We start from the raw sequence: 12,872 nt of genomic DNA, 5'->3' as shown, positions 1-12,872 counted from the left end.
GCTGTGGAGGGTTCCTGAAACCGTTACTCTTCAGTTGTAACACACACTCCCTCCCTCACACGCACTCTCTCTCTCTCTCTCGCTCTCCATTTCTCACATAAACACACACACACCACTCTCTCTCCCACAAAGCATACACACACTGCTCCCAACTTTAAAAACATTAGCCACCAATAAGAATGTAAGGAGCACTACACATGGTTGATGATATTACTAGGTTAACTAGCTTGTTCTACGTTGCATATAATCAACGTTAGCTTTTTTACATGGCACATATTGCACTTTTATTTTCTTCTCCAACACTTTGTTTTTGCGTTATTTAAACCAAATTGAACATGTTTCATTATTTATTTGAGACTAAATAGATGTTATTTATGTATTATGTTAAGTTAAAATAAGAGTTCATTGTTCCTTCAGTATTACAAATCTATCTATCTATCTATCTATCTATCTATCTATCTATCTATCTATCTATCTATCTATCTATCTATCTATCTATCTATCTATCTATCTCGTCCGATTAATCGGCATCGGCTTTTTTTGGTCCGCCAATAATCGGTATCGGCGTTGAAATATCATAATCGGTCGACCTCTAATCAAAACACCAATAGTGCTAGGCTGTGAGAAATATCACTGATATAATTATACTGAAAGAAAGCTTCTAAGAACTAGTGTTGCACGGTATACTGATAATATCATGTTACTAAGATGTCATGATACTTATGATCCCAACATTTTAGGATACCGTAGTATTTCATATGATATTACCACATTTTCCGGCCCTACAGATCTAAAGAAGCTGTTATAAGCGTCTGTTAGAAAATGTTCATAAATTCAGTTACATTGTTTAAGCAACAGACACTTACATGGCAGTTGGATATTACCCAGTTAAGCATGAAGTGGGCTTAAATAATAGTTCCCTTTGGTGTGGTAGTAGCTTTTATTATGGTTTATATTGTAATGAGGTCACTGAGGTCACTGCTGATCCTCTTCGTAGAGGAGCATGGTGACTTATTGTTGGCTTGGCGGCCAGGTGCGGGTACTATTGGCTAATGGAATTAAATGGCTAATGACTGACTGCTCATTCTAAAACCACACTGGTGGGGGGTGGTGGTGGTGTAAGTAGGATGGGTCAGAATAGTGGGTATTTTTAGGCTGGACCATATCTGTGGGCCTGGTCAGATCTGCTGCAGTGCTTTTAGGCTTATGGAAACAGGCTTTAATTCCCTTTCAATCCTTTTTATTAGCCAATGACCTCAGGCTCAATTAGCAAGCAGCCACTGCCAGGATTTCACTGAATGGAAAGGGGCACGAAACTTACAAAATCGAAGGGAATGGAACATTAGCAGAGAGACTGTGAGAGGGAACAGATCCAGACTGAGACAATACTGCAAACAGGGAAACGACTCAAGTGAAGGACAGAAGGAGAGAGGAGGGAAGCGGATTGGTCAGGTGGCTGATGGTGGGGGCTACGGTACGGCCCTCTTTTGCCCTCCTGGAGTGGATATTGCTATGATAACAGATGCTGAATGTAACAGCCAGTAGAAGAGCTTGAGCACTGGTGAGGGATGGACGTGGAGCCTGTACTGCAAGTGGGGGGTATGGAGCTACAAGCGGGAGCCATGGCTCAGGCACACAGACACAGGGTGAGTGAGAGGGTGAGTGAGAGGGTGAGGAGTAGTTCTGAGCACTGCTCCATAAAAACCCTCTGACTGAGCCATGCAGCCTGACCGTGTCTCACTTAGGAAGATAAAATAATCTGTCATTTTTTTATTTGCCTTTTTTATCCAGCTCAGTTCATTTTTTTTCAAAAGGTTGTACATTTTCAACACCCTTAAGGTGATATGAGTCACATTGTAGCAAAGTTACAATGCAACCATTTAATGCTAACTTGCTCAGTTATATTGGTAAGGTAGATAGAATCTCCCCTCTAAGCATATGCTGTCAAATGTTTTTCTTTGCAGTTGATAGAGGTCAGCTTTCTGAAAGAGGATTATGGATGTGTACTGAATTTTGCTGTTGTGCGGTCCCGGTTCTCTACAAAAATGAAGTGGATAATTGACTGAATGCAATAGGGCAGGGGTAGGCAACTAGATTTAAACTGCGGGCTGGAACATAATTATAATAATTTGCACACTGCAAATTGAACACAAGCAAGCCCAAAAAGATTATATTTGAAAATAATAATTTCATAACGTGATTACATTGACACGATCACATCTATTTTTATTTGTGGGAATACTTGGCAACACATTTCCAAAATTAGACTAAAATTCAGCAAAATATTTCTGTATGTATTTGTTTGGGGCCCCCGGAAAAATCACTTGTGGGGCGGTATTGGCCCGCGGGCCGCCTATTGCCGACTCCCTGCAATAGAGAGTATTATGGTGGAAACAGTTCTTATAGCCGACAAGAACTTTCGAATGTCAGATTGGCAGTTACCTCAATTCCGGCTTCAACTTAGACTCATCTGGCCTGGGCTTTTTCTGTAATTACAAGCCAATTTTCGGGGTATCAAGAGGAAACGCCTGCGTTAGAGGCAAGACGGGGAGTTCTGGTGAGATTAAAGCAAAGGTAAAACTGGCCACCTCTTCCCTCTAGTCTATTGGCCAATGTACAGTCACTTGATCATAATATGAATGACCTCCGATTGCGCATTTGCTACCAACGGAACTTGCGTAACTGCAAATATTCTCTGCTTTTCTGAAACATGGCTTTTGAACAAGATATCTGCCATGGCAATCCAACTCAATGGATTCTCCATTCTCCGAGCGGACACGACAGTGAAGTCAGGGAAATCGAAAGAGGAAGAGGGGTTTGCCTCTTCATCAACAACAACATGGTGTGCTGACTCGAGCGCAGTGGACCCCATTGTTCACTCATCTTGGAATACCTGATGGTCAAATGCCGACCCTTCTACCTCCCAAGGGAATTTTAAGCTGTTATTGACTGTTGTATACATTCCACATTCCATTTAACGAACTGTACAAGGCTATAAACAAGCAGGGAAACTTGCACCCAGAGGCTGCTTTCCTTGTTGCCAGCGATTTTAATTATGCGTCGTTAAGACACGTGATGGCCAACTTCCATCAACATGCTTCCTTTGCCACTAGGGGTGATAAAGTCCGAGACCCCTGTTACTCTACCCGCAAGCATACAAGGCCCTCCCTCGTCCCCCATTCGGCAAATCGGATCATGACTCCGTACTTCTGTTTCCTGTTTACAAGCAGAAGCTCAAACAGGAAGTACCCATAACTCTCGCCTTTGAGAAATGGTCATCAGAATCAGAGATTATGCTACAGGACTGCTTTTGCTAGCTCTGACTGAAATATGTTCTGAGGTGCCGCCTATAGCATTGACGATCTAACAACCTCTGTCACTGGCGACATTAGGAAATGCATCGTCGATGTTGTCCCCACTGTGATGGTTTACTGCTTCCTCAATCAAAGCCCTGGATTAAAGATGCACTGCAGAAATCTCTCCACCATTTCCTGGTTGCTAAGGTTGCTAAAATTCTAATAGTTCGCCTAATTTCAGTTTGTGACAAAGGCAAGCATAGTGTAGAGAATCGTTGTTCCTTCTAAACTGCTGTGAAATATATATTTTCCATAACCAACAATATTGTATTTTCAGCTTTGAAGCTGATGTCCAAACCGAAAGTAAAAGATGCAAAAACGAAACTTAAGAACAGGAAGTATAGAAATAATGTGCATGGAACAGATTTACTGCTTTTTAAACTTGCTTTCAATGAGAATGACAGATCTATAACTCACATTTCTGTGATTTTGGTCTGCTCAATTGCAGCTTTAACACAGAGGTTGTCGCTAAACTAAAGGACAGGGCTAACGCACATAAGGCTATCGCAGACAACCCTGAGGCTACTGCTGAGGACCGGACCAAGTACAAGAAGTCCTGCTACGGCCTCCGCAGAGTCCTCAAACAAGCAAAGGGACAATACAGAACCTAGGAGGCTCATGGTTCTCACCCCCTTCCATAGACTTACACAGTAATTATGACGTTCTCCAGCCTATCGGAGCTCTTGCAGCATGAACTGACATGTTACCCACCCAATCAAAGGATCAGAGAATGAATCTAGTACTGAAAGCCTAAGATGCAGCTAGCTAGCACTCAGTGCAAAAAATGTGGTGAATGGTTGACTGAAAGAGAGAGAGAAGACAATAGTTGAACAGTTTTTGAACAAATTAATTTCTTCCAAAATGAAGAAGCAAGACATCTCGTAATTTTATTTCAGTTTCACTTGCTTAGCTAGCAAATACAGCTAGCTAGTTTAGCCTACTAATCAAACAGAGGGATGCTATGTTAGCTAGCTGGCTATGACTATCCAACACAACACTGGAACTCTTTCAAGGTAAGCTTTTGGTTTTACTCATTTATTACCACCGTGGCCCGCCAGTGTAACTGCTTACTTGACTGTACACTAACTTTACTGCATGATCGTAGCGGGTTGACTAAAGCATTAGTTCTATTAGCTATGTTGACTATGATGTTCCTTTAGCAAATATAGTGACAAAGATCTAGGCTATGTGTAGCAGTTATGATATGGTTTGGCTTGGAAAGGTTTTTTTGTCTGGTCACTTACAGCTAATGTGTTGTGCATTGAAGTCCACAAGCGACGGGACAAGGTGAGTGGAGGAGAGCGCATAACGTTAGATGTGAGAAGGAATACAACGTGGCTGCTATGAAATTGAACTGTGTTTACGCGTGATCAGGGGTGTATTCATTCCGCCGATTCTGTTGAAAAAAACATTCTTAAAAGGAAGCAAACTGAACAAAACAGGGATGAACATACCTGAATTTGTCCAATAGAAACTCCTTTGCAACTGTTGGACTAATGATTGCACCCTGTATCAGCTAGATGCAGGCAAGAGTGTGCAATCCGGTATTGAATGTTTCACTGTTTGTTCATGTGTCACTGTCACCTCATATTTTTCTCTCGACCTGTTTGCACCAACGTTTGTAACTTTCATTCATAGGCTAGGTTGTAGCAACCTCATGATGGGTATAGGGAAAATGTGAGTATCATGTAGTAGCCTAAACCTATTGCTGTTACATTGAACAGATTGAATGGAAAATGAATGAGGCATCCAATAAACTGGCCATGCTCATGAAGAAAAAATGATCGCCCTCCCTCATCTTAAACGGCACTGACCGCCACTGGTATAGGAATAAGGTGGAATGATATTACACAGGCTCCGCCGCATGTGGCAGGGGCTCCAGTCCATTACAGATTACAAGGAAGAACCAGGCATGATCTGCCCAATGATGCCTTCTACCAGACGAACTCAATGCATTTTATGCATGCGTCGACAATAAACACTGTGTTGTGTGTGAAGGCCCCACCGACCCAGAGGACTGGGTGATCTCGCTCTCCAAGGCCGACTTGAGTAAGGGCTTTAATCAGGTCAACACTCGCAAGGCCACAGGGCCAGACTGTATTCCAGAGCATGTTCTCAGAGCATGCACAAAACAGCTGGCAGGCATATTACCGGTCATTTTCATCCTCTCCTTGTCCCGGTCTTTAATCCCCACATGTTTTAAACTGACCACCATCATTCCTGTTCCAAAGAATTTGTAAGGCTTCATGCCACAATGACTACCGCCCTGGAGGACTCACATCTGTAATCAGGCACACATCAACTCCATCATCCCATACACCCTAGACCCAACATTTGCATACCCACCCAACAGATCGATAGGCGACGCAATCTCAATTGCACTCCACATTGCCCTCACCCAACTAGATAAGAGGAATAGCTATGTGAGTATGCTGTTTGTTGACTACAGCTCAGCGTTCAACACCATTATCCCCTCCAAGGTCGTCACCAAGCTTAGGACCCTGGGACTGAACACCTCCCTCTGCAACTGGATCCTGGACTGTCGGACCGTCCCCAAATGGTAAGGGTCAGCAACATCACCTCTGCCACTTTGACCCTCAACACGGGGGCCCAACAGGGATGTGTGCTTAGTTCCCTCCTATACTCCCTGTTCACCCACGACTGCGTGACCACACACGACTCCAACAAAAACCTCTCCATCAACATCACTAAGGCAAAGGAGCTGATCGTGGACTACAGGAAATGGCAGACATATCAGTGTGGATGACGGATCACCATCTCAAGCTGAACCTCGGCAAGACGGAGCTGCTCTTCCTCCCGGGGAAGGATTGCCCGTTCCATGATCTCGCCATCACGGTAGACAACTCCATTGTGTCTTCCTCCCAGAGTGCTAAGAGCCTTGGCGTGACCCTGGACAACACCCTGTCGTTCTCCACTAACATCAAAGCGTTGACCCGATCCTGTAGGTTCATGCTCTACAACATTCGCAGAGTACGACCCTGCCTCACACAGGAAGCGGCGCAGGTCCTAATCCAGGCACTTGTCATCTCCCGTCTGGATTACTGCAACTCGCTGTTGGCGGGGCTCCCTGCCTGCGCCATTAAACCCCTACAACTCATCCAGAACGCCGCAGCCCGTCTGGTGTTCAACCTTCCCAAGTTCTCTCACGTCACCCCGCTCCTCCGCACACTCCACTGGCTTCCAGTTGAAGCTCACATCTGCTACAAGACCATGGTGCTTGCCTACGGATCTGTGAGGGGAACGGCACCTCCGTACCTTCAGGCTCTGATCAGTCCCTACACCCAAAGAAGGGCACTGCGTTCATCCACCTCTGGCCTGCTGGCCTCCCTACCTCTGCGGAAGCACAGTTCCCGCTCAGCCCAGTCAAAACTGTTCGCTGCTCTGGCACCCCAATGGTGGAACAAGCTCCCTCACGACGCCAGGACAGCGGAGTCAATCACCACCTTCCGGAGACACCTGAAACCCCAACTCTTTAAGGAATACCTGGGATAGGATTAAGTAAATCTTTTAACACCCTCCCCCCCAAAAAAAGATATAGATGTACTATTGTAAAGTGGTTGTTCCGCTGGATATCATAGGTGAATGCACCAATTGTAAGTCGCTCTGGATAAGAGCGTCTGCTAAATGACGTAAATGTAATCCAGGACCTCTTTCAGGCAGTGTGAAAGGAAGCCCTGGAAAATTGTTAGACTAAAGCCATAAACTGTTTGGGCAAGGGGTACCGGTGACTCCACACACATGAGTGCTACAGAAACACCGCTAATCAAACAACAGACTCTGGCTGGTGCACACTTGCATTAACCTGTTATGGATAGGGGGCAGTATTTTCACAGCCGGATAAAAAACGTACCCGATTTAATCTGATTATTACTCCTGCCCAGAAACTAGAATATGCATATAATTATTAGCTTTGGATAGAAAACACTCCAAAGTTTCTAAAACTGTTTGAATGGTGTCTGTGAGTATAACAGAACTCATTTGGCAGGCCAAAACCTGAGAAGATTCTGTACAGGAAGTACCCTGTCTGACCATTTCTTGGCCTTCTTTGCCATCTCTATCCATTACAGAGGATCTCTGCTGTTACGTGACACTTCCTACGGCTCCCATGGGCTCTCAGAAGGCGGCAAAAAGCTGAATCGTGGCTTTGCAGGCTCTGGTTGAAACAAAGTAGCGCGTTTGGGTAGTGGCTGGTTACAGTACTGTGAGACTCAGGCGCGTGCCCGCGTCGACAGAATGCTTTGTTTTCTTTCCTCTGTTTACCTAAACGCAGATTCCCGGTCGGAATATTATCTCTTTTTTTTACGAGAAAAATGGCATAAAAATTGCGCCATGCAATTGCGCCATGCTCGTGACCCTTATTTACACTTCGGATAGTGTCTAGAACGCACGAACAAAACGCCGCTGTTTGGATATAACGATGGATTATTTTGGACCAAACCAACATTTGTTATTGAAGTAGCAGTGCTGGGAGTGCATTCTGACGAAGACAACAAAGGTAATCAAACTTTTGTAATAGTAAATCAGAGTTTGGTAAGGGCTAAACTTGGTCGGTGTCTAAATGGCTAGCTGTGATGGCTGGGCTATCTACTGAGAATATTGCAAAATGTGCTTTCACCGAAAGCTATTTTAAAATTGGACATATCGAGTGCATAGAGGAGTTCTGTATCTATAATTCTTAAAATAATTGTTATGTTTTTTGTGAAGGGTCATTTTTTCCCAGACCTCAAGTGGTCTCCTGGTGTGGTTTAAGCATTGTTGTGGACTTAGAATGTCCAATTTTGTTGTTTTTCTATTTACAAAGTTAGATCCTAAAAACTAAAAATGGAAACCTGGAAAACTATATGAAGAAAATTAAATTTGGGGATTTTTATTTTATTTTATAGGCCCTACCTGTTGGTACTTTATCATCTATACCGTCACAATTGTTTGGGGAATCTTCTTGTGCAAAATGGTTAGAACAATTTGCCATCGATGAGTGAAAATCAAACAAGACATTTTACATTTACATTTTAGTCATTTAGCAGACGCTCTTATCCAGAGCGACTTACAGTAGTGAATACATTTCATACATTTTTTTTTCGTACTGGTCCCCCGTGGGAATTGAACCCACAACCCTGGCGTTGCAAACACCATGCTCTACCAACTGAGCCACACAGACCTTGGTCTGAAGTTCATTAATGGTCCCACTGCCCTCAATCCATGTAAAGACCCTCTGGCATGCTAACATTCAGTACATATCCAGCGTCCCTCTCTGGTCTCCAGCCGCAGTTTACATGCTAATGTTCTCACTGGATTCTTCAAATACTGGGGAGATTATCCCACATTAACCTCTGGCTCTGTTTAGACCTCTCCAGTAACTGCATGTAGAATGAAGAGTGGGTCAGCCAAGCATGTCTTGGCTATGAGAGGGGTCACTGCCAATGAGAGATCTTATAGGTCACATCACTGCACTCTATATGCTTCTGTGAACTGGTAATCTCTGTATTCCCGTCACAAGACCCACTGGTTGATGATTATTTATAAAACCCTCTTAGGCCTCACTTCCCCCCCTATCTGAGATGTCTACTGCAGCCCTCATCCTCTACAAACAACACCCGTTCTGCCAGTCACATTCTGTTAAAGGTCCCCAAAGCACACACATCCCTGGGTCACTCGTCTTTTCATTTTGCTGCAGCTTGCGACTGGAACGATCCACAACAAACACTCAAACTGGACAGTTTCATCATGGACACTCTTACTGACAGTTGTGGCTGCTTTGCGTGATGTATTGTTGTCTCTACCTTCTTGCCCTTTGTGCTGTTATCTGTGCCCAATAATGTTTGTACCATGTTTTGTGCTGCTACCATGTTGTGTTGCTAACTTGCTACCATGCTGTGTTGTCATGTGTTGCTGCCATGCTATGTTGTCTTAGGTCTCTCTTTATGTTGTTGTCTCTCTCTTGTCGTGATGTGTGTTTTTGTCCTATATTTTTATTTTTAATCCCAGCCCCTGTCCCTGCAGGAGGCCTTTTGGTAGGTAGGCCGTCATTGTAAATTAGAATTTGTTCTTAACTGACTTGCCTAGTTAAATAAAGGTTAAATAATAAAAAATATCAAAATATAAGGTTGTAGTTTTCAAAACACTGGGAGCTATCAAAGACCCAAGAAGCTATAGGACCCTTTTGCTAAGAATAGGCTACATGTGTACATTCTGAGCAGAAAGAGGTTTGTATTTTAGCATTGTTGTGTTGTGTGACTTGGGTGAGGTCTTATTTTTATCATGATTCATAACACATTACCTGGAATTGTGACACCACCAGCACACATGCACAATCCCTATGATGAACCAGGTGTTTCTCATGTGAATCTGGGTTTTGTTATTTTAATATTTGTTTTTTTATTTTATTTTTTCATTTTGTATTTAACTTTAGTTTCAATTAGTTTTCAGACTTGATTTACTAGTTTTTATTTATACTAAATGCAACATGGAACAATTTCAATGATTTTACTGAGTTACCGTTCATATTAGGAAATTGGTCAATTTAAATAAATACATTAGGCCCTAACCTATGTGTTTCACATGACTGGGCAGGGGCGCAGCAATGGGTGTGCCTGGGAAGGCATAGGCCCACCGACTTGGGATCCAGGCCCACCCACTGGGGCGCAAGGGCCCGGCCAATCAGAACAAGTTTCTCCCCACAGGGGCTTTATTACAGACGGAAATACTCCTCAGTTTCATCAGCTGTCCAGGTGGCCGGTCTCAGACCATCCCGCAAGTAAAGAAGCCGGATGTGGAGGTCCTGGGCTGGTGTGGTTACACGTGGTCAACTGCCACATTCTCTAAAATGACATTGTAGGCGGCTTATAGTAGAGAAATTAACATTCAATTACCTGGCAACAACTCTGGTGGACATTCCTGCAGTCAGCATGTCAATTGCACTCTCCCTCAGCTTGAGACATCTGTGGAATTGTGTTGTGTGACAAAACTGCACATTTTAGAGTGGCCTTTTTTACTGTCCCCAGCACAAGGTTCACCTGTGTAATGATCATGCTGTTTAATCAGCTTCTTGTTATGCCACAGCTGTCAGGTGGATGGATTATATTGGCGAAATGCTCACTAACAGGGATGTAAACACATTTGTGCCCAAAATGTGAGCGAAATAACCTTTTTGTGGATATCGAACATTTCTGGGATATTTTATTTCAGCTCATGAAACAAGGGACCAACACTTTACGTGTTGTGTTTATATTTTTGTTTAGTATACTTTGTTTGATTTAAACATTTAATTACATTTTTATATTTCGTTTTAGTGTTGGGGACAGAAAGTAGCCAATGCGTGGGAGGCTAAGAGCCATTTGTAGGCCTATGTTTTTTTTGGGGGGGGGTCACTTCGTGCAACTGGGGGGCAGTAATACATAAGGTGATGGACCATAGACTTGGATAGACATAACATCTGTATCTGTGTCATGATGGCGCCTGTGAGAGCATGGGCAGCGCCATTGAGGCCATCTCCATGTTGAAATAGTCAATTTCCTTCTTCACAAGTAAAACTCATTGGCTGATCCATCCTGATGACCCTGCTGTCATAAATTCAACCGGCTCATCAGTTCATGCCAACCGGGTCAGGAGGGATTAGCCAATGAAGTTGGAAGTCCCGCCCAGTTGACTAAATCAAAATGGCGACAGTCCTCAATGGTGCTGACCATGCTAGCACAGGCTTTTGGACACTAATGGTTTCCTAACCCCCCCCCCCCAGACGTTTAACATTTTTGTTTTAACCCTAAACTGGCACACATGACTCAATTAGTACTCAAGCCTTTGACTAATTGAATAAGGTGTGCAAGTTTAGGGTTAAAACTAAAATGTGGAATGTCTGCGGGGGGCCTGAGGAGAGGGTTGTTGAAACCCTGCTAGAGGACTCATATATCTTCATGGCCAGGACATACAGCACCAGTCAAAAGTTTGGACACACCTACTCATTCGAGGGTTTTTCTTTATTTTTACTATTTTCTACATTGTAGAATAATAGTGAAGACATCAAACTATGAAATAACGCACATGGAATCATGTAGTTACCAAAAAAGTGTTTAATAAATCAAAATATATTTTAGATTCTTCAAAGTAGCCACCCTTTTTCCCTAATGACAGCTTTGCACACTCTTGGCATTCTCTCAACCAGCTTCAGAGGTAGTCACCTGGAATGCATTTCAATTAACAGGTGTGCCTTGTTAAAAGTTAATTTGTAGAATTGCTTCTTAATGCGTTTGAGCCAATCACTTGTGGTGTGACAAGGTAGGGGTGGTATACAGTAGAGGTCGACCGATTAATCGGAATGGGTGATTTAATTAGGGCCGATTTCAGGTTTTCATAAAAATCGGTATTTTTGGCCACCGATTAGCCAATTTTTAATTTTTTTAAATTATTATTATAAAAACATTTTTTACACCTTTGTTTAACTAGGCAAGTCAGATTAAGAACACATTCTTATTTCCAATGACGGCCTAGGAACGGGGGTTAACTGCCTTGTTCAGGGGGCATTCGGGGATTCGTTTTTGCAACCTTCCGGTTACTAGTCCAACGCTCTAACCACCTGCCTTACATTGCACTCCACGAGGAGCCTGCATGGCAGGCTGACTACCTTTTATGCGAGGGCAGCAAGAAGCCAAGGTAAGTTGCTAGCTAGCATTAAACTTTGTTTTTTATAAGATATTGATCTTAACATAATCACTAGTTAACTACACATGGTTGATGATATTACTAGTATATCTAACGTGTCCTGCGTTGCATATAATCGATGCGGTGCCTGTTAATTTCTCATTGAATCACAGCCTACTTCGACAAACGGGTGTTGATTTAACAAGCGCATTTGCGAAAAAAGCATTGTCGTTGCACCAATGTACCTAACCATAAACATCAATGGCTTTCTTTAAAACCAGTACACAAGTATATATTTTTAAACCTGCATATTTTGTTAATATTGCCTGCTTACATGAAATTGTGTCACTTATCTTGCGTTCATTGCACGCAGTCAGGGTATATGCAACAGTTTGGGCCGCCTGGCTCATTGCGAACTAATTTGCCAGAATTTTACGTAAATATGACATAACATTGAAGGTTGTGCAATGTAACAGGAATATTTAGACTTATGGATACCACCCGTTAGATAAAATACAGAACGGTTCCGTATTTCACTGAAAGAAAAAACTTTTGTTTTCAAGATGATAGTTTCTGGATTCGACCATATTAATGACCTAAGGCTCGTATTTCTGTGTGTTATTATGTTATAATTAAGTCTATGATTTGATAGAGCAGTCTGACTGAGCGGTGGTAGGCACCAGCAGGCTCGTAAGCATTCATTCAAACAGCACTTTCGTGCGTTTTGCCAGCAGCTCTTCGCCGTGCTTCAAGCTATTTTTGACTTCAAGCCGGGTGGGTATAATTTGTGGAACGTTCCAACAGGAATCTATTCCAAAAACTTTGTAAATAACAAGGTTGCCAAAAAACAACACAAAGTTG

At 43.0% G+C, this 12,872-nt stretch overlaps 1 protein-coding gene across 5 annotated transcripts in view; it reads left to right on the top strand.

The window, feature by feature from the left end:
- Nucleotides 1-12,872, top strand: part of LOC106565661 (S-adenosylhomocysteine hydrolase-like protein 1) — a 71,171-nt gene that overhangs the window by 23,865 nt on the left and 34,434 nt on the right. The window contains exon 1 of one of the 5 annotated variants that reach the window (XM_014133004.3): nucleotides 1,318-1,646. The exons of 3 other annotated variants lie outside the window; for them this stretch is intronic. In XM_014133004.3, coding sequence (XP_013988479.1) covers nucleotides 1,569-1,646 — 78 coding nt within the window. In that variant the 5' untranslated portion in view covers nucleotides 1,318-1,568. Of the gene's footprint in view, nucleotides 1-1,317; nucleotides 1,647-11,925; nucleotides 12,024-12,872 lie in introns of those variants that run through there. One more of the 5 variants, XM_082959265.1, reaches the window with a different exon arrangement.

Source organism: Salmo salar, chromosome 12 (assembly GCF_965601325.2).
Source record: "Salmo salar chromosome 12, fSalSal1, whole genome shotgun sequence".
Classification (NCBI taxonomy): domain Eukaryota; kingdom Metazoa; phylum Chordata; class Actinopteri; order Salmoniformes; family Salmonidae; genus Salmo; species Salmo salar.
The sequence above is the reverse complement of the archived record's forward strand: the minus strand, read 5'-3'. Positions and strand labels throughout refer to the sequence as shown.